We start from the raw sequence: 24,360 nt of genomic DNA on the forward strand, positions 1-24,360 counted from the left end.
GTTACTAGGCCACACATAACCCAATGCTTATTGGATCGTCTAAATCACACAGACAACTAAACAGCTTCGCTCTCCTCATACTACAATTCCTCAAAGATGTTTAGGAATCTTGGTATCTGCACTAACTAGCCCCCTCCAAACACTATGGCTGAAAGAAAGACAGTACTTAAAGTTGATTCTGAGCATTCTTCATATGACAAAAAGTAAGCATCACAAGGATTAAAAGAAAAAAATTACATGCATTCAGAGAATACATAAGATTATATAACAAGAAAGAAAATTGAAAAAGCTAGAAGGAGCTTCCAATATGCAACAGCAATGAAGAAAAACATTTTCAGTCAGACTGAGAAACTTCTAAAACACTAAAAGCAACAATTCAAAATTCCAGCAACAATTATACAGTTGCTGAAATTTAGATTGCTCGTTTTAGCTAAATGAGCTAATCAGAAGCTTCTGATTTTATTTATGTACAGAGATGTCTAAGCACCTAGTCATCTAATTAAACAACGTATTGATCGAAGCTTGACTCGAATTCTAATAACAAAGAGTATTCCGCTCAAATTTATTTCACGTTTCTCTGACATCAGAGTTAATAAATTTTTCTAGAAGCTAAAAATAAAGACAGACATTCCAGAAATGGGAGAGCATTTTTCACCTTGCTCATCTTTCACAGCCCACACCATGAGATCCACACAGGCAGCATTAGCTTGACAGCGCAGTTTTAGGGGACTCAGTTCATTGTGCAGTCGATCAACATCATGAAGGATTTTCTGAAGTTCTGATTGGCTGCTGTTGAATTGTTCTAGCACAAAATCATGGATTTCCTTTACAAACAAGTTGGGAAGGTCTAAAGAAGTAAAAGAAGAAAACATTTAGCGTAGAAGAAAGGGATCCACCGGATCGGAAAGACCACACAAATAAAATTCATTGCCATATTATAATTGAAATTATTTCATGAAGTTTATGCTCTACATAAAAGACAGCCTTCATAGCAAAGTACGCTAATAATCAGACAATCAAAATGCCATCTGTTGTATACAAAGTTTTTTCCTTTCCTTGCACCTAGGATGATGCTAGGAAATGTAAACATTTCAAAACACATCCTAAATTACACAAAATACACATATACTATACCTTTCATGTAATATAATGTGTCTCTCAGCATTTTGAACTGAGCAAGATAAAGAGGATCACTGAATGTTTTATAATAGAGATCTGTATTAGTGCCCATCTGCAAAAGAGAAGCATGCTTTCAGAAAATAAAAATGAAGTATTTTATATAAGATGGATAAATAAATTTTCACATTCAAGTCACAATTGTCTTCCTCTGCAACATAAGCAAACATTTAAAACATGTATCAAAAGTAACCTCACAGCTCGTTGTCCTTGCTATATTTAGCAGAAGAATAAGTACAACTTATAAGTACAACTACTATGTACGTTAAAAGAACTCAGTGTACTAAATAAGATTCAGTAGAGTCCGTCTTCTGACTTGAAGACAGCATGCATGTTCGCTCTCTCTTTTAATAATAATAAATACTAACAATCAACTCTATAGTTTTACTGAGAAAGGGGAGACAGAAGATGTTCGCCACTTCGGCCTAAATCAAAATACAGCAGTACTCAAGGGAAGGCTGGAGAGAACAAACACATTCTCACAAAACTAAACACACACTTCTTCCAATTAAGTTCTACACCTCCAGTGAAACAGGGCTAAACCCAGAAAACACTGTGGGGAAAGAAAAGAGGGGAACAACTACTCACAGGCCTACAAAAATAAACATACCATCTCTAATAGCAAAGGTCAATGAAGCGTAACACTATTACACTTCTTGAAACAGAGCAGTTTTGATTTCCAAGGTAGGAAAAGGGGAGGGAGAAATAAAACCCATCAGCAAAAATCTACATTCTATCACCATGAGAAAAGACAATATAGGAAACCAGTTTGGGAAATGAATGTAATTTAGAAAGATAAAAGAGCTCAAGTAGCTCAGTACTTGATTTGTAAGAGAGCAACTATTTCCTTTTATGTTTGTGAAAAATATTCTTTCCCACTTTTGCATAATACAAAGCTACATGTAAAAAAAACTGAAAGAAATAAATGAACCAGGAAACTAGAATCCTTTTGCAAAGGCAAGGCATATCTTACATTTTAAAAATAATTTTCAAGTATTAACTATTAAGACAAAAATAAAGTGCACTAGTCATTAGAAGGGGATTTTAAAAACATACCTCTGCAACTTCAGCTACAACCGCATCTAAGGTCTTCAGCAGAGAATCCTCAACAATCTGTTTTACCTGCAGAGCAGGAATTTAAAAAATATCTTCCTACATATAAGAGGATACAATTTTGCACATGCAAAGAAAACACCCATCACAACTGCAAAGCATCAGATGAAATTCAAGAATTTCCAGTTACAACACGATTTAATATATTTTGGCCTGTGTGCGCTACAGCAAAACAGCTGATGCGTGAAGCAGCAGGAGCCAGTATCCCTTGCACTTTTTAGGAACATTGTGATGTTTAATGCCATAAAAATAATGTTACATAAAGCTTGGAAGATGAGCATAGTCTTTTTAATTGAATATTTAACTGAAATTGCATATTTCTCTAATAACGATATCTAGAATCACTGCAGCCTGCATAGTGTTTCATCACATACCATATTCAAGAGCTGACGGAGCATTTCCAATGGGATATTAAATTCTTTATTGTTAATGCCATTAAAGAGAGGAGAAACTGAAAAACTGGAGCTGATGGTAGTGAAGTAATAATCAGGATCCAGTGCACTACCATCAGGAAGATAAGAACCTGATCAGAAAATATAAAAAAAAACGTTTAGGGAGAGGAGGGAAATACAAGTTTTGTTTAATGGCAATGCTGAATCACCACTAAAAAGAGTTATTTTGCAACACGTGTACAGTCACTAACTCACAAACTACCTGGAGGCTCAATTCAGCTATTCTGTTGGTAAATCAAGGCACAAAACTACAATATCCATTAGAAAGCAACAATCATGCAGACAGAATTGATTTCAGTTTCTCATGTTCACGTCACAGACATGGCTCACAAGAAGTCTTACCATGCTATTGATGTCCATCTACCTGGAAATTTTTCAGTTAATGGCGCGTTAGTAACGAACATAGTGGTAAGAAGAATAGGCCGAGACAAAACTATCTTGCAAAGTTTTTTCCTATATTAGTCCAAATAAACATGTGGAAAAGCCTTTCATCTTAGAAAAGAAGTAAATTCATTACTGCAATTTGAAATGGATTATTTTTTAAGATTCAGGTATTCTGTTAAGCAAATAGATTGCAAGTTATAGTGCTTTTGGCGCTGTTTGCACTTTTGAAATTACACCTTTGTCTTTTCAAAGTACTCAGTTGTCTGTACTAAAGTAACACTCCTATGAGTAACAGGCTTTCAAGCAGCACTGGTTATTAATAATAACTTTTAAAAGTTTTCAGTCTTTTTTTTTTCCTACCCCTAAAGTCCCAGTCTTGGCTAAAGGGGGAAAACAAACAAACAAACAAGGCCATTAATCCTCCTCAGAAAAAATAAGACTATCACAAACCATATTACTCGAAAAAAAGTAAGACTTGCCTTCATGTTTTCATGTTTTAACACATTTTCTTATGTCTCACTCTAACCCACTGCATTTTTTCCTTAAACAACAACAAAAAACACACAAAAAAACAACAAAAAAAATCACCAAAAAAATCATTCCAAACACAGAGAACCTACAGCCCAGTAGTAAACCTAATAAGCTTGGTTCAACAGGATAGAGATTAAACAGGTTTTTTCCTTACTTGGCTGCTTCGAAATTTTATTTGAACTACCCTGCACCCCAGTGATTTAATGAAGGAAGACAGACACTACAAATAGTAACATGAAGAAAGGGGAAATTTAAGATGGAAGAAATCAATTTAAGCCAGTTTCAGAGTGGAAAATGACCTAGAAATATAGAATGCACACACTTAAAAACCTCAAACGGCCAGACAAAAAAAAAACAAAAACAAAAAACAAACCAAAACCAAGAGACACCAAAACACTCAGAACAAGTTTGCCACTGGACTTGTCCAAGTCTTGGTTTACTAGAAGTCCTAGACAAGCCCTGCATGTCACAACATAAAAACCTTAAAACTTCATAATTCAGTAGTTAAGAGTCAGCTTCAGTATTTCCTATATTATCATCAACAAATTACTAGGTCTTAAAGAGTGACATCTATCAAGTTTACTTCAAGCGGAGCTGTTTTAGACTTAGTGTGACACAGAGGACTCAAAATTCCAGGCACTAGCCTACAATTTATTTGTTTAGTGGAGTATTAAGATTTGTTTCTGAAATTTACTCTGTATAATCTCCAGAAATATTTTTTGCATAGTTGAATTAAGCTTTGCAGAGCTATGTACTGCCTAGCATCAGGAAATCACGCTTCTCAAAAGTCTGCCAGAAACAACTAAGCCTGAAAACCAGCAAAATGACTGTTTTTTTACTCCGCAACTTTTCTGAACTCTAACAGACATGTCCCTGGGAATTTCTCAAAAGTATCCTAGAAGGCAGAGAATAAAAATCAAAAAGATTTTGGTTCTCAATTTTCTGTAGAGAAAGAAAAATAATAAAAATCACACTGCTGATTTGCCAAATAATTTACCTTCAAAGTAATGAACTGTAGATCCTCCAGGAGAACTAGGTGGGGGAATTCCACGTTCAGGACTAACCTGAAATGCCACACAAAAGGCATACTTTAAAAACTACTGTTAAGTCTTCCAGACAGTAAGTTCTCACAGTAAGTTGACCCCTAACGACAAATACCCTCGGCTGCTGGTAGCACTAGCGAGAACTCTTATAGACTCAGCACACCGCATAAATCTAGGTATGTAGTGCCAGTTTCCCCAAATTCTCAAAGCATAATGCTTTTTTTCCCCCCTCATAAGAATAACATGAAACGTAACACTGTACAACAAGAAGAACAGAATTTGTCAACTGTTCCATATGAACATTAAGACAGTTGTTAGTTTAACTGACACTAATTATTTTGAATCTTAGTCATGGAACCAAAATAAAGATCGCTGAATGTGGTAAAACTCTGCGTTAAGAGAAAATACTACATATTCAGGGCTAACGTTATAGTAATTTCACCAAGATCATGGACATCTTCATAGAATGAGTTCCAAAACAGAGCAAGTTATACAAACCTGTGAGATGCTAGACACACTGCTAGCCTTTCTCTTCAGTGTTCCTTCTTGGCAAACCATGAGTAGAGAACTTGGAAGAATGGATCTGAAATCATTAAAGGATCGTCGTCGAATTCCTTCAAGCTCTTCTGGAACTCTCAGGGAATGTGGGGGAATTTTTGGAAAAAGCTTTGAAAGGAGAGCCTCCTCTGAATTGCTGTAGCGACCAAAGGCTCGAGAAATTCCTATCAAGCATGGCACTGCATACTTGCATAAATATTCTGTAGAAAAAAAAAAAAACAAAAAAAACAACAGCGTTAAGAGCAACCTTAAGCTACAGCTCCATTAAACTGTTCATTAAACTGTTTCAGCTCAGTGTCTTTACAAAGATTTATTTGTGGAAGCAGAGGAATAATCGTATCTAGCTGCCATATTTAACAGACAGCAACAGAGTGTGTGCTAAGAGAACTCGGAGAGAATTGCTTATATCTCAGAAGCAATCTTCATAATTAGAAAATGTAAGAGATCTTCAGAGAACAGGAGTTCAGATACAGAAATGACATTAAGACATATTTTAACAGTACCTTTATCATGCATTTGTGGAGTCTGACACATTCCCAGCAGAAACTGCATTACTTGCAGAACTGCATCCAAAATCTAAACCAATCAAGACAGACATATAAAAACACATTTTGGTAAAAATATATTATCATCTTATCTGACATCACTGCACTGCATGTAAAACTTGCTTATGAACTTAGAAATGTAAGCATCTCTGTAAGCAACATTTTTTAACATTACATGACTGGAAGTATATTACTCTCACTCAGTTTACAGATCTTTCCTTTGTAAAGCCTTCAGCTAACTGGCACAAACAAAAAAAACTGCAGTAGTCCTGGTCTCAGTATCAAAATTTAAATACTAAAACTCTGCACTCAGTGACTGTCATTCTTTGGAACCCAGAAATAAAAACAGACTTAGGAATATCTACTGCGTACCTGAGGTTTAACTAACTCAAGCAAAGTAAAGCAACAGGATAAATGTCAACACGAACTTAAATTCTACCTGTTCTCTGAGGGAGGCATCCCTGTAAGCAACGTCTGATAACAACGTTACCAAGCAGAAGCTGAAGTTTTCTGCAACTGGAAGCAAGCCTACAAAGTAACATACCAAACCCTTGAGTAGAGAGAGCATAGTAAGAGCAAACATAAAGAACACCAGTGATTCTCATGTCATGCAGTTCTGAGACATATTTCAGATATAGTACAAACAAAATTTAAAAGTATATTCTAGCCATCATAATTTCAGCATGAAGTATTAAAATAATATTTTTAATTTATAAAAACTTCTCCAGGTTTTCAAATACACATAAAAAACAAATTGAGTATCTCTTGTGAAACAGAATTATTCTTATATTAATTCTAAGAGATATTAAAGGAGCAAGAAATTAAGTATTTAACTCAGTATCTAACAAAAGCAAAGTATAAAAATCTCAGGTTCCACTCTCTTGCTCTAAATTACTATGTAATCTTCCCCGATCTAGTACTAAGATATATTGAATTGTTTGGAGAATGCAATGTATCATTTAATTTATCACGTAGCAGTCAAGCAGGAAAGCCAGGAGGTGTTCAGCTTCCTTTCCATTTCTAAAGAACAGTTAATATTAAAGGCTGTCAGATGAGAACCTCATCACAACTCTCACTTCCCTCTATACCTCACACTGAAGAGACTTATTTCTACTTGTTGGCTGTTATTTATTGAGAATGATAATTAAAAAAAACAAAAAAAAAAAACAAAAAAAAACACAACAATAAACATCACCCCTGCCTTTCCGTGCACTGCTTTCTTCTATCCATTGGACCTTGGGAAGTCCCTTTAAAAGCCGAAGGAGGTAAGGAACCACATTATCTTTATGCTAAAAAGCAAAATATTATATTTAAAATGGAGACAAAATGCTAAAGAATATCATCCACAGTTACTTTAAAGGAATGAAAAAACCACATTAACCACACACAGAACTCCTATCAATTACTCCACACACTTCTTGAATATAGCAGAACAGATTTCAATATAGGCAAAGGAAAATAAACAAATTTATTCAGTGCTATAAACTCAAGCATTTCATTCTAGTTAACAAGTTCATTCTGAATAAAAGTTGGTTAATTATGTTTCTGGATCTTCTTTTTCCAGTTCATGTACTGATTTACAGCAAAGTCACAAAATAATTTGAAGGCAGTTAGATGTTTAGAAGTGACAACCTCTATATACGAGACCCACCCCATGGCCTTATGCAAATCACTTAGCACAACCATTTAAGAACTCAGTTAAATCTACAAATCAAAGGATAACATTTTCCTTACTCACAGAGCTGGATTAATTAAAACTGCTGGCTTTGAAAACATCACAAAAATGCTAAGAAGAATGAATACAATTGCCTTAAGTTTCACACTTCAAAAAAAGTCTACTATGTATACAAGCTGAATCACAGTAGACAGTTGGAAACATAAGCCCAATTCAAACCACGGCAAAACTGAAAAGCTTGAAGAAGTCTAATGTCTTTGGACCCTGAAGTCAATATATACTTTCTCTTTCAAGAAACAATACTGCATGCAACATTGGAGGAGAAAAGAACCAGCCTGTCATAATCAGATACAATATGGAGGCTTGAACACAAAGCCAACTACATAAACTGGTCATCCTTTTATCCTAGCTAATGCTGAGGCATAATAAGTCTGTTATAAACCTGACAATACAACTCATGCTTCCCCTCAGAAGACACTTCTCTCCTTTACTACCTCGAATTCAACACCATGCAGTTGATTCATCACCTGCCCTTTAACATTTGTAAACAAGTGCCTCTGTCTTGTCTACCACCACCTGCAAGCCCGCATAAAATTACTTAATCTTATCCGTATCTCCTTAATCTGCAACAAACAAAAAATATAACAACGGTCTGGCTGTGGTAGCACCACAATTGCTGTCACATGCGTCAGAACTATTTTTGCTTCTTTTTCTCTCCTGATTGCTCCGTTACCTCCAATCTTTTATCATGCCAACTTTTTTAGAAAGAACAATAATAATTTTTCATTAATTGTACTACTGCATTTGAATTAATCCAATATCTTTCAAGCTCATTAGAGGAAGCCTAACAGGAAAAATACCTGAAGATCAGATTCAATTAGGAAGATTCCCAGAGCAATCACAGCATCTCTGCGACGTTCATCAAGCTGAAAAATTCCATGGAAATCCACTGGACACATACAGAGCAGTTTTTGTACCTGAAGAACAGTGAAGCAAAAAAACAGGGGGGAGCAAAGCCAAAAATAAGTCAGAGCAATGAAAAAAAAAAACAACCAAAAAAAACCCCAACAAATGAAAAACAAAAGCAAAAAAACAACTCAATAGACCTAGGGAAAATCCCAGCCGTCTTTTTGTAAGGACCACCTCTACTTATCACATCCACAACCCACAGCACCCCAAGCAGAAGGTCAGAATATTCATGCGATTATTTTCACAGTAGGGAATTGTATAATCAATGGATATCAAGATGTTATAACCACAAAAGAACAAGACAGTTAGGCAAAATAGACTAAGATAATAAGCAGAATAAATGGAAGGCTTACCTGTATACTAGGCTCACCTACAGAAAGCACCAGAAGGAGGGATCTCCAGAAGAGATCCTTCCCCACTGGTAGCCAGCTCTTAAATAGGTCTAGGAGAGGTGCAGCCTGGCTCCACCCCTTCCGGCAGCACAGGTGAATTGCCTTCACCTGTGCTCCTCTGGCTGACTCATGGCTCGCCTCAGATGCTCAGAGGTTCAGGCCGTGACTCAGCAGTTCCCATACAAGAATCAATCTCGGGGGCTGTGGATTTCAGGACTCATCCAGAGCTCCTGTAATTGAAGGGGACAGTGCTCTTTCCAGTTCCTGGCCACACGGCCCTCCTTTAAGCATCAGTGTGTGAATGAAAATATCTAAGGGCCAAGAAAAATAAACGAATAGCAGATACTGAGAAAATCAACAACTATTTGACACGTGTTGATTTCAGTTTCCTTCAACACTTGCACAAGCTTCTTTTTGTATTTCAAATTTCTGAAATTTTTCAAACCATCACAATTAAAAAGCTCATCTACTGATATCATTTAACGCCTACTATAGTTTCTCACACTGGAAAAAAATAAATTAATTAACAGTCGGTAACAGGGAGCCAACAGCAGGACATTAAGAAACTGCCCAGGGAGGTGGTGGACCCACTGTCTCTGAAGGTATTCAGGAAATGTGGAGATGCGACACTGGGGCGCAAGGCTCAGTGGGCATGGTGGGGCTGGGTTGACAATTGGACTAGACTGTTTTAGAGATCTTTTCTAACTGTAACAATCCTATGATTTTATGATTTGCAGCTAGGTGTACAACCAACAACAGGACTTCAGAAGAAGAACTAAACAGATGCACTGTAGCACCTGAGTGAGAATACCCCCAAACTGCAGTTCTTGGCACAGAGCTGTGCCACCCAGCACACAGGCACCAAGCTGTGATGCTGCCTCCTGACAGCCACAGCTCCAAGCGGAGCAGAGATCACAGCAGGAAGCCTCCCAAGACTGAGATCCTTCTACCGAGTAATACCTTCGGCAGATGTTTACCTCAGCTATTTTTTTTCCCCACCCTGAGCAGATAACATCACTCTCACTTCACCAAATACCGCAATTGCGACCAGCTCCAACAAGGCCAGGACCAATTACGACCCACAAGCCCCAGCCCGGGGCTTCCTCAGAGCACAACGCTTTCGCCGCGGGCCCACGAGAGCACCCTCTCACGTGTGAGCACGCCGCCCCCGGAGAACCGCTCAGACACGCACAGTGCGACAAGACCCCACATAACCTCCTCACAGGCGGAGCCTCGAACTTTCCCTCAGAGCACCCAAGGGTCTCATTCGCGTGACGCGCCTCGCACACAGTTCCCACCCGTGTAACAGCCCTCCGCGAGTCACACCCCCACACGGCGCCCCCACCTTCTCCAGCGGCGCCGGGCTCTGCACGGCCAGCGACCGCGCCAGAGACAGCACCGTATTGAAGTAGAAACCCCGCGCGGTGCCCACGCCGCTCCCTCGGCCCACGCCCGCCGAAGGAGCTGCGGCGGCGGCAGAGGGCGCGGCGGCGGTCGCGGCGGCTGCCGCCGCTGCAGTAGCCGCCGCCGCTGCCGCCGCCGCAACCGTCGCAGCCGCCATTGTGTGAGACAAGTCAGAGAGCAGCTAGGCCCCTCTCGCGAGAGCGCCTATCTCGCGACATTGTAGATCACCAATCGCGCAGAGAAGATGGCGGCGGCCTGCTTCGCTTCACCGCTCGGAGCTCCCCGCCCCGCCCCGCCCCGCCCCGCCCCGCCCATCCACCGACGAACCGCCCTCTCTCAGCGGAGCTGTTGGCCCACCCCGGGGAAGCGGTAGTTCCGCCCGGTGCCTGCAGGCGGAAGGGGGTGGGGCTCGGTCAGCGGCGTCGTCTGAGGCTTCTTGAGCTGGGGAAGTTCGCCATGTCGGCCGTCTCGAGGAGCTACAACCCCTTCGATGAGGACGAAGAGGAGACGCGGGGCGGTGGAGAAGTATGCGGTGCGGAGCGGCAGCGCTACCTGCAGCAGGAGGCGCTGCACCTCTCCGCCGCTACCGCCGACAGCACCGCGCGCTCCCTCTCGCTTCTCTACGAGTCCGAGCGCATTGGTGTGGCTGCCTCCGAGGTGGGTCCGGGCCCCTGCGGTAGCAACACGGCGCGAGGCCGTTGCCCCTCTCCGGTGTGGGTTTTGATTCTGATGTTTTCCCGTCCTCTGGATGCTGTCGTTAGTTCTCGGAATCGATCAGCGTCTCAGGGGCAGTACGTCCCTCCTTATCACGGTTTGCTGCTGGAGAGGGCTGGTTTTTAAAGCATGGCATCCCAGTTGGAGTCTCTTTATACATAGAGCAGAGCTCAGCTGTGTCAGTTTCTTACTGGGTTTTATTAACAGTGCATATATTTAGTTTTCAGCAACTCTAATAAAATGAGAAATCTGCATGCTTAGTTGATTATACTCTTGGTTCCACCTTTATTAATCATTTCCTTCATTCTCACGTGCTTGTTTTGGAGTGCAGTTTATATTCACATGTCACTAATGAGGGCCTTGCCATGATGTCATCCAGTAATTGGGTGTTTGCCTGAGTGCAGCAGCATGACCATCAAAGTGACCGAGCTCTACCTTGTGGTGTCTGTGTCATGAAAGGCTGAAATGAGAGACTGAGTATTGAGGCTTAGCTTTGTCCTTGGTTTTACACCAGCATTAGCTGAGGGCAGGTCTTCTGTCAGAATGAATCTAATGAATCTTTGGATTGCTTTAGCATAGTGCCATTGAAATAATACAGCTGTGTGTATCAGGATCTGTAACTGTTAGCATTGCCTTAAAACTGCAGTAAAAAAAAATATTCTAGCTGTATTTGCTTTCTTTAGCTAGTTTGTTTATAAATCATCTAGAACAACCCAGCAATGTGAAGCAGAATCCCTTGTTAATTTCTAGTTTCAGAACTAGACGTAGTTTTCATTTGCCTGTTGTAAACCTTTGCATTTTCACTACGTTGCCCATTAGGTGCAATAGTTGTTCAATCAATAAGCAATGCAGTCTGACAGAAGACCAGCATGGAAAGTGCCTGAATCTCTTTTGTAGTATGTACCGGGAAGCTAGTTGTGCACAAATGAAGTTTTTGTAGCTGGCCAATGCCGTACCTGGTTGCCAGCTCTTCACTGAAATGCCCCCAGAACAGCAGGAGTAAGTGAAAAGGCTTGCAAGCCTTTAGGAGTAGTCTGCACAGTTGAAAGAGTTGTTTTGTTTTGTTTTTAAAGCACATTTATTAAAAATGGTTGGTTTTCCAGTTTACCTTGGCTTAACTAGCTTCATTTTATCTGTCAATGTCCATTAGGAGCTCATACGTCAAGGAGAAGCACTGAAGCGTACAGAACAAATGGTTGATAAAATGGACCAGGACCTGAAGACTAGTCAAAGGCACATAAATAGCATTAAGAGTGTTTTTGGAGGCCTGGTTAACTACTTCAAAGCCAAACCACCCGAGAGCAAACCAGAACAAAATGGAATACCTGAATATTATGGCAACAATAGGTAAGTCAAATGAAAATTGTATTGGGGCGTGGTACTGTTTTCTTGGGTTCAAGCAGGGGAGTTGCCTGTCATCAGAATTCTTCTGAAAGAATCTGGATCTAGAGCAATTCTTCTAAAGTAAGTGTTGAAGTGGGAATAGTGTTGTCATATATATTTCTCATTCTGTTACCAGGGCCTTAGCTGTCTTCTCTGTGCTCTTTGATCCCTCTCCAATTACCTGACTCTTACAAAGAGAGTTTCCTCTGTTTCCTCACAGCGTCACTATTTTCATTCATGCGTCTTTCTCCTAAACTCCTCAAAGGTCTTTCCCCTTCCTCTCTTGCCCCCCTCCCCCCACCTGCCAGCTTCTCTGAAATGTCACAAAAAAAAAAAATTTAAAAATAATGTATTGATTCTGTAAACTCCTGAGTTGGTGCCTGGTTCCCTTTTTGTTTTAACTCTGAAAAAGTTATTATTTTCCTTACATTCGTAATGGTAAGAATAACTTCAGATTTTTAGGAGTTTATTCACAGGTTATTTTTCAGAGTCACTGAATCATCATGCTTAATTCAGTTGTGTTAGGAAACTATGATTTTGCAGCATTGGTGTGCTTCTACTTAAATATTATGCATCTTTCTCAACTTTTTTTTTAATTAAAAGCTATAAATGGAAATGAATTACTATGTCTTACAGTATTTGTCTGTCTTCAGCTGAGAAATTTATGTAAAGCATGGTAGTGCTGTGTGGATTGATTTTCCTGCTTCCCTTTTTCATTTTTTCATTGGAGGAAAAGAATAGGTTGCCTCCAAGACTGCGGATGTGGTTTTGTTCTTGATATCAAAGCTTATACTATTTTCAGCACTAGAACAACCAATTGTGTTTTCACTGAAGATGTGATTATAATTAGTTGTGAAGGGATATGTTGAATCAGGTCTAGTAAGTTCTCTTCTCTTGGATAATTTTAATGCCTATTCTTGAACTGATTCAAAATGAAGCCTTTGATCTGTAAGAATATTTTTGGTTTATTATTTGTATTACCAGATTAAAAGAAGCAATGATGTCTAGCAAAGATCAAGACACAAAATATCAGGAAAGTCATCCGAATTTAAGGCGCCTAGATAATTCAGGTTTGTTTATTTTATTCTGAATGCCTGTCGTCAAAGTGGAGGGAACTTGCTCAGTGGTGAAGGTAGGACAAACTGCTGACTTGTGTTGCTACCTAATTTCTGGAGGCTGGTATCCTAGCATTCCTGATTTGTAATTCTCTGAGAAAAGAAAAGCTTTCTGGTAACATCAATCGCCATTACGTTTCACATAACATTAGGAGTCTGTCCAACAGAGGGCAGAAGTGACTCTCTAGTGGCTTTACCTGAGCAAATGTTAAATGCCGATAGAAGGTAGTAAACTTACTTTGTTGGTAGTGGGATTTATTGGTTATTTTTGGTTGGTGTCTTTTTTTTTAGCTACACAATAGAGTTACAAAAGACAACAGGAGAGTGATTATAGCTTTATAATTGTTTGAGTGTGTCCAGTAGGTAGTGATGTTGGACTGCTTTTGATGCTCTTGCTAACTGGTTATATAATTTCATGGCAACTATAGTCAAATTAAGTTTTGATAGCTTTCCAAAACTTGATTCTTGTTTCTTTATTATATACTTTATCTTGTATTCTTAACAGATAGTGATTTCAGCAGCATAGATTCGATTTCTTCAGTGCAGCGGGATGCCTATCCAAAGAATCAACGTCTGCAAGCCTACCACAAAAAAATTGATAACAATTTAGGTAAGTGAGAAAATTGAAGCTGTTTGACATAGTACGATTTTCAATTTTTTGTTCTCAAACTAGAGAAGGCCTAATATATCCCTGATAACTTTTTTTTGTATAGTTTACATGAGCTTTGATATTAAAAAAAAACATGCTTATAGATTGTCTTTTCAAATCATCTACACCAAAACCAGGAGTTCTCTTAGATCATATATTGACTGTACGAAAAGCAGTCTTACTAAATGTGAATATGCAAGCAAATCTCTGGTCTTTGAATGAGGAAATGCTGCTGATGTATCCCAGGGTATGAAAATAATTCCCAGGATATGTTAATATTTCTTTGAAACATCCTGTAACTGAAATATCATTAGGACAAGCAGGCTAATCCTTCCATTTTCAAGGAAAAAAACCCAATAACAAAATAACCTAATTAAGATACTAGTAGTGTTAGAAAAAGTAATGACTCAACATCTGGATTAGAGTAGTATGGTACTTATTACCTCATTATGTAAAGTCTTCCAATTATCTTGAAAGATGTATTGAACTTATCAGACTGACAGCTATATCATGCCTGTGTTAAATTGTACATTGATTTGGACCAAGAGAACTTAAAACTGCAACTTTTGAAATAAACATGTTCTGCAGAATATAGAGCAATTGAAAGGTACTGAATAATTAGTGAATTTGCTGCGTTTCTTTTTTTACTTCCAAAAATATTCTGAGCTGACCTTTTCATTTTACTGTAGTGTATATGCAAAGTGCATGCCTTTCTGCTTACGTGTGTCACTATTTAGCTCACCTAACAAGAAAAGATTGGGAGGAAGTCAGAAAGAAATAAATCAAAGAGAAATAATCAAGCATAACAGTTAGTGGAAACACAGTTGTTCTACTCGCAAATCACGCAAAATTTACTAGCTTCAGAAACATCTGTACCAATCATGCACACAACAGCATAGTTTTCTTGTAGTCAAATTCTGGAAACTTAATTTTCTCATCTGTGTTAATTAACTGCTTCAATCTTCAGTGTATTTAGAATATCTCTGCATGCAGATCAGTTGGGAAAAAATAGCTTATTATTAAAACTGTGCTGAGGAAGGGTACAGTCCAGTTTTCATCAAGATCTTTTAACAAGTGAAAACTACATTAGAGGGTGCTTCATCATAAAAGTCAAATTTGGTTTTAAGCATTTAACTTGTAATGGAAATAAAGATGATTACTTTCTGATTGTAATGCAGTAGCAGTGTTTAAATTTTGCTTCTTGCATTGTTAGAGAATACTTGGGCTTGAGCAGTTGTAAATAATTTTTTCTAACTCAAGGTTTTGGAGGAGAGGAAATCCCAGTAGTATCCATTTGAAGCAATATGCTTTCTACTGCTTTGAATCCTTATGGTCAATCTCTCCTTTGACAGATGAGATGTCTTCTGGATTGAGTCGTCTGAAAAACCTAGCTCTTGGTCTGCAGACAGAAATAGAGGAGCAAGATGATATGCTGGATCGGCTAACCAAAAAAGTAGAGATTCTGGACGTCGGTATTAAAAGCACTGATAAAAAAATTCGACAGCTTTAAAGATCTAACAAATTTTGTCCAGCATTAGTTCTTCTCAGTTGTCTTTTCTCAGCAGATCTCTTTAAAAAGAAAAACAACCTTGGATGATATATATATATATATATTTTTTTTTTTTCCTCCGTTAGGCTACTATTTTGTTGACATTAGAAGCGTAGCATGATACCTTGAATTTCTTTCCAGTATACATGGGAAAAGTGCATTTTGAGTAAAATCTTTCAGTACTCTGTTAATTTGTGTATTACTGTGCATTGTGTGCATGGAGGAGTCCAGAGTCTACAAAGCTTCAGTATCCCTGGCCTGGAAGCTGTGATGAGAAAATCAGCTACCTTTTGCCTTTTTAGTTCCAGGAGGGGCAGGGAGAACAGAATGTATTCCTTTGTTCAGATCAAGCACTGCAAATTCTGTTTACCTACAGCTATTTTATATGTTGAAAAATATGCCAATTTTCAGCTGTACAAATAATTCTAAATGATTGCCTTTTGGCATTCTTGGGGCTTAAGGAGCTAACTGTTCAATGGAAGGTGTAAAAGGTAAACTGTCAAAAGTGTAATGCAAGAATGATAAAATTCTGTAGGTGTTCTTGTTCCTAAGATTACTTTTTCCAATGAGCAGTGGTATTTATGAGTGGATCACTGGGTACTATCAGCTTTATGCTACTTTCAGGAAAAATCAGTAAGGGTATGTTATGGTTTGCAAGAAATGTTGATTGGTAAGTACCCAAAAAGTTTGGGTAACAGAGTCACAATTAATGCATGTGTACTTCCTAAGATTCCTACGTAGCAGTTGTCACTATCTGCTTTCATTTTCTGCCCTTTCTCAACTTAGTTACGTAGGTGGTTAGTTTCTATTTTAGAAATGGAGAGTTGGTCTGCTACTGTGCAAACAGATGTTAAGAAGTAATTCCTTAATTTAATATTTATTTCAAATAGAGGTGATTCAGGAGTGAGCAGATGCTGTGTTTTCCTTGAACACACTTTGACTGTTCTTAAGAAGCTCAACTGTGATGCACATACTTCTGCATTAGCTTTAGCAGATACAAAAAGTTCCCATAGATGAAGAAAAGCTCAAAAAGTTTTGAGTGTTCCAGATACAAGTTGGGTCTTCTATTTCATTTTATTCATTTGTAAATACAACTGTAGAATAACTACACTTCTGCTCCAAGCTGAAGACGTGACAATGAGAACTAGATGTCTCTTTTGAAAACGGGTAATTTCAGTTTGGAGAAAACCTGTGTCAGTATTGCAATACTCTCTATCAAAACTGACAGTGAAAGGCCAAGAAGAGAGCCACTTCGTGCTGGTGCAATATTCTTTTCCAAGTTAATACAACTAAGGCGTTTAGAACTATCAGGCTTGTATCTTTCATGAGTGTTACATTCATACTCTTTTTTTTTTTTTTTTTTTTTTTAAAGGGAATTTGTTACATTGACTTGCTATAAAGCTCACCCAATAGGATAAAGAGACCTGAGAAAACTTGGCCATTTCTTGACTTACTGTGTCTCTGGGGAATTCAACTGTAAAGACAAATGAATCACCAAAAAAAAAAAAAAAAAAAAAAACAAAAAAACCACACACTTCTAAGGCATAGTGTTATGAAAAGTACATGAGAGTTGTGAATTAGATTGAAGGTGTGCTTTTGTTTCTCCTAACTTGCTACTATCATTAATTTAGTCCCTAGAAAAGATAGCACTTGCAGAGACTTAAAACTGCATGAGCTTTTGAGCATGAAAAGCCTTATTTGCTTTCTCTCTAATTTATACTAATATGAAGTCTTGAAAAAACTTAATGTCAATGTTATGATCTCCCTTCTTGGTCAGTATCATAATTCTCTTTAACTGTTAGAATAGTCATGAATTATATGATCTGATGCCTTGAGAAGGTTTAGAGATTTATTATACTAGTCATTAGTTATCAAAATCTATTAAGCATCTGTTAAGTCAGTGAAGGAATATTGCAATTATTATTGTATTTGTTGTACTGATTATAAATTTTACTCCCCGTTTTATTAATAGGGTATAAAGAATGGTGTTTTTACTTACCCAGTGCTGATTAATGGAAACATTTGCATCTTAAAAAGGATTTGTAATATCTGTCAAGAACATAGGATACTCAACAACAGCAAAAACTACCACAGTAAATAACTCAGTGTAGGTTGAAATCTGTCCTCATTTATATGCAGATATTTCAAAATTAAGTTTTTTCCAAAGTCAGACTTCACTAACTTGCATTGTAGATTGATGTTTTTTTTTCCCCACAAAGTTTGGGTTAGTGGAGGAAGAGCGTAGCTAGATGATCTTGTTGTGTTACATGAAATAAATGCAGAGCTTGATTCCCAGCTAAAACTTTAGTTTACTTAATTGAGTGTTGCCTTAACAATATGTTGTCTTTCTGAAGCCAGCTCTTCATGTTTTTAGTTTAAGTTAATTTACAGAATGAACTCAATTGTTTTGGTCAACAGCTTAGCTGTATCAGCATTACTAAATGTTTTGCACATCCTGAATGTCTTTGGCCTTGAAAACACAGGCAAAGAAGGGGAATAAAAAGAAATTTTTAAAATCCGTATTTCTGCTTTGAGAGCCTTATAATCCAAGCAGACTAAAATCTCCAACATACAGAGGTTGTACAGAAGTCTGACTTCTCACATCTTTAACAGTTTAATTCATTGTCTCACTAACTTGTTGTAATGCTATAAGATGATGGGGAAAGCACAGCAACAATAGCAGGGTGACAAAATCTTTAGACACAGGAGGAGGAAAAAAACAAAAACAACAACAACAAAAACCCCAGCTGCTTACTTTTTGAAGGCTCAGGAAGGAAAAAAACCTCCAGCAAAATATCCTTGCTTCCACTGCTGACCCTTAAATGAGGCCTGGGAGTAGGTGGATCCTGGTTCCAACTCTTCAGGTCACTCAGGTACATTGTATGCACCTGAACTCCTCTGGGCTGGCTCTGCTTTCCCACCAGGTGTTCTGTCACTGTTTCAACCTGTGATTTATCATGTGCACTGTGTGTCATTGTTTTTTTGCTACTTAAGCTTTTCTGTTCCATTTATTAATTTTGGTGGTTTTTTTTTTAATAGCTTTTTTTAAATGATTGCTTCAGATGTGAGTTTTCTTTCTTAGGGAAAGAAAAATGTTGATAGGAGTTACTAATATTTGCTACTAACTGAATTACCTTTCTCAACTTTCACGTTTTATGTTTTCTGCTGATTTACATGAAGAAACAACAGTATTTTGTACGTGATATTTTTTTCTCATTAGAGTAACTTCTTCTCCTGCGGGAAGGTGGAAATTCCAAGGTAGGAAAAAAAAAACACCATGAGCTTTGCCTTTCCAAGAATGCCACTTTATATATGTAATGATAGACTTTCTGTAACTTTTTGTACTCTTTTCTGTGAGGAAGTATGATTTTATTTCTTTTTGGATATTGTTGAAAAACTTACTTTGTATGAAGTATAGGACTTTCAGAAGACTCAAGTGTAACTTGATAACTTAAATTGTTTTGTCTAGGTTTGTGTTGGCATAAGATGTTCTTGCAGCAAAATAGCTCTAATTAGTATTATTCCTATTGGCTTGAGTAGAAGCCTAATACTAAGGTCAGAGTAAGAGAGGAAAATGTTATTTTCAGTCCACTTTGTAAAAGGATACATATTGTTTCTCAGAAAGTTTGCTAATGAATTTTTGATGAGTTGTTGAACACTGGGAACTAGTATATACTTTCTAACGTATGTGTAATAAGATATATGCTAAAAACAGGAAGGAGGAAAAAAAAAAAAAGTGGGAATAGTCAGATATGTTTACTAGTTTCCTCTGTGTGTATGATTTGAAGTTGCTTGAGTGTTGTATTAAATACTGTAACAAATTATGCATAGTTGAGTTTTAGTCTGTGCTATGAAGATGTGTTGCTGCACCTGAACTCTCTTCTTACTGAAATTACTCAGACACTGGTCTGTGCCCTATTGGGGTGTACCATGTGTGCTATCCAACATTTCAAAGAGAAACTACTGCCTTTATTTGGGTTATATGTAAATGCACTCTATGTGAATCTGGTCTTTTCCTGAAGAAGGTTTTACAGTTGTTGGTGGTATTTTTGTTGTTGCTTTGATTTCTAATTTGCGAAATTTATCTGAAATATTTTGCTGCCTAATAGCTTTTCTGAAGTAATGTTGTTTGATAAATGGTGAAATAGATAATACGACCTCTGTCTTCTAAACCAATAGACCTTTATAGGCATTTTTAGAAGTATACCTTTTTTTTTTTTTTTTTTTTTAACAAGACTTTGTCTGTACCATCCAGGTATATCACTTGCTTTTTCTTTTCTTTAAATGTTAAAATGAACTGCAATTTAGAAGATTGAATTAAATGACTACTGAGTGGTAAGCTGATTAATAAAGATGTTTATTGTTAATTGTGGGATTTTGCATTTATTTCCTTTTTTTTTTTTTTTTTGTTTTTTGTTTTTTGTTTTTTGTTTTTTTTTTGTTACAACTTCAGATAACTCCTTCCCGTAGTAAAATCTATTAAATTCCTCAACATTTTCTGTAAATTTTGAGTCAAAATGGAAATTAGTTTGGAGCTGGTGGGTTTTGCTTTCTGAGCATAAAAAGACAACATTGCATTTTACTTGACTCTTGAGTAGATTTTCTTTGATAGTGAAAGTGGAATGCAGATAAGCATTCATTTATGTAAAGCCTTTACTTGCAAAGAAGAAATAATCCGAGATGTTACTTGAGGAGTAATCTAGCCATAGACTCTGATATTATCAAGAGTATAATAAACGGTATGCATGAGGAGGACAAGTAGGATAGGAATAAGACACAAATAATTGTACCATCTTGAAAACTTAAAAGCAACAGGTATATATTATTCCTGTATGGTCCCAAATTTTGTGATGGCAAAAGTCTTCAAAATGTCCTGGTGTTTAGCTGGGTTCTCACCTGTGTATGAGGGCAGGAACTTGGCTTCTATGCTGTTTGTTTTTCATAATAATTTTTTGGTTGGTAAGATTCTTGAAAGAAAACATTGGTGCCCATGGAATAAGTGGACTGCTAAATTAGGAAGATCTCTGGATGCCAGGCAGGGTTTTCTAAGTACAGTCAGTTTGGAGCCCTGTTTCAGTTATTCTAGATGGCCTGTGACTTTGTTCTTGGCAAGACAGAACTTCATAGAAAACGGCCTTTCAATTCTATTTGTGTATATTTTGGGGAAAGTGGCTGTCCTCCTTGGCATCTTAATTCTAGATGATCTTTCATTTTCCTTTGTGTTAATTGTAAATCTATTCATTCTTTTAACAATTAACAGTCATTTGCCAATGATGAGTTATACCTGCGTGTAAGTACTCTTAAAAGCCGCAAGATTTTCTATTGCTTAGAAAAAAACCTTTGCTTGGCTTCAGTGTGTCTCACAGCCCTCACAGCTAACACTGCATTGAGTTCAAATAATGTGAACACTAAAATCTGACTTGCTTACTCTGGGATTTGAGCCTTAGACTTCTCTTAGAATATATGTGTAACACCAGTATTTGTTTGCATCTATGAAATATTCATCTGCTATACAGGGATTGATGGGTAGTATGACTGAGTGTGTTTGCCTTCAGGAATTACCTGATTTGTATTCACCTGTTTATGGAGAGAGCTTTCTGAGGGAGGCACACCATCACTTTCTATTTTACCTACTGGAATAATGTATGCAGGCAGGATGACCTGGACTGAGTATCTAAGAACTTGTTTCTTGTAATTTGACTCTTGTGGAAAGACAAGAACTCTTAAAAAGAATTTGATGGAGACATTGAGACAATTGCCAATTCAAGCTTCTGCAGCCTGCCCTGACAATTCTCGTGCCATTAACTGCGCCACAGAGGGGATGTGAGTAATTTCATCTGCTACATTGTGTGTTGTTAGATTACAGCAGTTGATATTTATTACTTTATTTTTATTCCTCAAGTAGCATGCAGCAATGTAGCAGTGATGGGAGCTAGTAGAATTTGTGGATGCTAATCATCAATCCTGGCCTTTGGGATTATGCCCACTTCACTGTACATGTTCAGAATAGCACCACAGACATAGTTGTCAACAATGCAGTCACCTGCTTTGCTATGGTCACCTGTGAGCTCCCATCAATAGGCCATCAGGCAGATATGGGTAGGTGGGTATTTTCTCCATAAGGACACAGCTGCAATAGTTCAATGTTGTGAATGATAGTTTTCGTTGGTATGTGAGCTAATGCACTGAAACTGAGGTGTGCCTGTAAGCAAAGCACAGGTGGGGAAACTTGTCAAGGTCCTGTCATCACTGACACAGAACAACTCAAACTCATTACAAACTGACATTTATGGCACAGCAGGAGCAGCCTAGAATCCACGTCCAGGTTGATTATTTGTTATTGGCTGAATCCCTGCTCTTGGCTCCTTTGCATGGCTCTTTACTGAGCAGTGTTTCAACTGCTTGTCCAGTTCAGTGCAGTTGAAAGTGATGGAGAGGAAGCTCATTCTTAGGACTCTGAAGCACCTGAGTGCTCTAGCATTTTCAGCTTCATATTTCTGAAACTGTTTCCTTTCTGCATAGATACATAAGCTAAAGAAACATTTTTTTTTCAATTGCCTGCTTTACAGATGAGGGTTTGGGACATCATTGAGGTCTTATTCACCTCTCAAGGTAATGTGCATTCTGCTGGGTTTACAGTGGCAACCTGCCAGAAGCCTGAGGGCTTCATGAATGACCAAATGAGATAAGATGAGCAACTCAATCAAGGCAACTTTTCACTGTGATGTATATAGTAGGACATCACTTATTTTCTAGTGTCATTAGACACCAGCAGCCAGTGGCAATGACAGAACAGTGGGGTTTGGGTGCATTAGATTGCAAGGAGCTAAGTCCTTAATTCAGAAATGAACTTAAATATAAGCATATGTTTGTGTTGTTGAGAATCACATTAAAACCTTTTAAGTTCCTTCCACTGTTATGGTTAAGCACATGTAGACATACTTTTTGAGTCAGTCCTACCATGTTAATGATCTTCATGAATCCCTAGGGGTGTCTGCTTCCTTGGATCTGATGTGTCAGGATTTAGAAGGTAAGTACTGAAAGAATACTATTTGAGAGAACCATTAATTCCAATTTACGCTTCCATGGATCAGTGATAAATTGTGGAATTGATAACATTTGGAAATATTTCTTACACATCTACAACCTTTCACATGCCTGTTCAGAACTACTTAAAATGAATGTTCTTAAGGAAAGGAACTTCTGAAGACAGTCTCAGACGCTCTGTGATTTGTTTATTCAATTATTCATAGGCCATGTGGTATAAATATATAATTTATTTCTATTTTGACTCTCATCAACTGTTCTGCTACCTTAGTACCTCTGTTGTAGTATGAAAGAAGTATGAAAACTGGAAGGTTGCTGTGTAAAAGAAAAGTGTCTGTGTGAACAGCCAGAAGCGATAATATGTAGAACTAGTGGAAAGAAGAATTAAAGATGATGTTGAGATAGGCTCAATATTGTCTATTTTCCATTCCCATCAGAAATATCAATATAAACAGCTGCTACCTTACAAAGTCTCTGAAGTGAATTCTGCTGCTTTAAGTAACTGTATTCTCCAGAAAACAGATGAGTTATGCGGTCTGTGAGCAAACTTCCGGGAAACATCTTGGTCTTTAGGAACATGTCCATATTGATGCTCATCATACCCTCCTAGCACAAGGGGGAGAACAAAAGGCTTCTTTTTCCTGCTGCTGTATTTATATGATTCAGACAAGAGCTGGAAGGTTGGATTAAGTGCAAGCCAAATACACCTGACAATAATACCACAATGTCCTATGCAACTATGAAAGGAGATGATTAGAGAGGAAGTGATGTCTGAGATAAGCAGTATAAGAAATGCTGTTTTGTTGCTTCATAGCTAATCATTTGAGGAGACAACATACAAACAAGTCAGAGAACCCTGACTAACCACACCAGGACCATGCCACTCATTTACTAGAGTCTTAGTATCGCCAGCAAGTGCAGCTGCATTGTTTTTGAAAAGAGCAGTCGGACAGGGAAGGGACAGACCATTCCAGAATGTTCGACTTCATATTACAAATGAAGGTGGATTCAGTCTGTGTTTTGTGTTTTAATCCTATGGCCTATATTTGGCTATCTCTGTTTTGATATTATTGGTTGAACACAGAATTTCCACTCTCTTAGCAACAATTTGTTCTCTCGCTTTGTGAATGAGTATGATCAGTCACAGTCCGGACAGAATCAAAGGATTTCTCAGGTTGGAAAAGACAAATCCAAGCTCCTGTTCACAGGCACAAACTTGGCAATATCTGCTAACTGAACATACTTCTTGCATCAGGCAACACAGTGTATGTTTTCTCAATAACATTCTGGGCTAGGAAAGAAGCATGTAGATATTTAAAGATCTTCGGGAGGGCAGACAAAATCTGTGGTTCTTTCATTTATTTAGCTCTCACATTCCAGCTTAACCAAAGAAACAAAAGAAGAGTTGCTTATTAGTAGTAGTAATTATGTTTCATAAAATGACAACAGATAGAAATGCACAAAAAGTTTGGATTTGCCCTGGTAATGCAACCTTACTCGATCCAGTGTTCACACCAAGCTCTGGTTGAATTTCAGCAAATGATTTGCAGATAGCCAGTACGGAAGGGGGAGAACTCTGACACTTACTTACTTCCTGGGTGCAGTATTTCTTGGTGCAGAATGAGGGTGACAAATAAAAGCCACTGCTTATCTGGACCTTC

The 24,360-nt window shown here is 37.9% G+C and overlaps 2 protein-coding genes across 4 annotated transcripts in view; one reads left to right on the top strand and one right to left on the bottom strand.

Annotated features, from left to right (window-relative positions):
- The window catches only part of PI4KA (phosphatidylinositol 4-kinase alpha), a 58,947-nt gene extending 48,434 nt beyond the window's left edge, over positions 1-10,513 (bottom strand). Inside the window, exons 1-11 of one of the 3 annotated variants that reach the window (XR_008208630.1) lie at positions 10,184-10,513; positions 8,338-8,454; positions 6,998-7,091; positions 6,242-6,330; positions 5,761-5,833; positions 5,198-5,457; positions 4,654-4,720; positions 2,664-2,812; positions 2,233-2,298; positions 1,135-1,231; positions 656-847 (exon numbers count right to left, since the gene is read on the bottom strand). Coding sequence is in view for 2 of the 3 variants with exons in the window: in XM_052690880.1 (XP_052546840.1) it covers positions 656-847; positions 1,135-1,231; positions 2,233-2,298; positions 2,664-2,812; positions 4,654-4,720; positions 5,198-5,457; positions 5,761-5,833; positions 6,242-6,330; positions 6,998-7,091; positions 8,338-8,454; positions 10,184-10,399 (1,420 nt within the window). In the remaining variant the exon portion in view is untranslated. Of the gene's footprint in view, positions 1-655; positions 848-1,134; positions 1,232-2,232; positions 2,299-2,663; positions 2,813-4,653; positions 4,721-5,197; positions 5,458-5,760; positions 5,834-6,241; positions 6,331-6,997; positions 7,092-8,337; positions 8,455-8,799; positions 10,096-10,183 lie in introns of those variants that run through there. The other 2 variants (XM_052690880.1, XM_052690881.1) reach the window with 2 other exon arrangements.
- Positions 10,514-10,585: 72 nt separating this feature from the next.
- On the top strand, positions 10,586-18,378 carry SNAP29 (synaptosome associated protein 29). The gene is made up of 5 exons (XM_052691109.1): positions 10,586-10,899; positions 12,107-12,303; positions 13,324-13,409; positions 13,960-14,064; positions 15,456-18,378. The coding sequence occupies exons 1-5, from the start codon at positions 10,699-10,701 to the stop codon at positions 15,611-15,613; spliced, it is 747 nt and encodes a 248-aa protein (XP_052547069.1). The 5' UTR covers positions 10,586-10,698; the 3' UTR covers positions 15,614-18,378.
- The last annotated feature ends 5,982 nt before the right edge of the window (positions 18,379-24,360 follow it).

This window comes from Tympanuchus pallidicinctus, unplaced genomic scaffold, assembly GCF_026119805.1.
Source record: "Tympanuchus pallidicinctus isolate F22 unplaced genomic scaffold, pur_lepc_1.0 scaffold28, whole genome shotgun sequence".
NCBI lineage: Eukaryota > Metazoa > Chordata > Aves > Galliformes > Phasianidae > Tympanuchus > Tympanuchus pallidicinctus.

Bases quoted from the DNA above. Each gene is read 5' to 3' on its own strand.
- SNAP29 (XM_052691109.1), top strand. From the start codon at position 10,699: ATGTCGGCCGTCTCGAGGAGCTACAACCCCTTCGATGAGGACGAAGAG. The intron at 10,900-12,106 runs GTGGGTCCGGGC...AATGTCCATTAG, and splicing joins TTGGTGTGGCTGCCTCCGAG to GAGCTCATACGTCAAGGAGA. The intron at 12,304-13,323 runs GTAAGTCAAATG...TTGTATTACCAG, and splicing joins GAATATTATGGCAACAATAG to ATTAAAAGAAGCAATGATGT.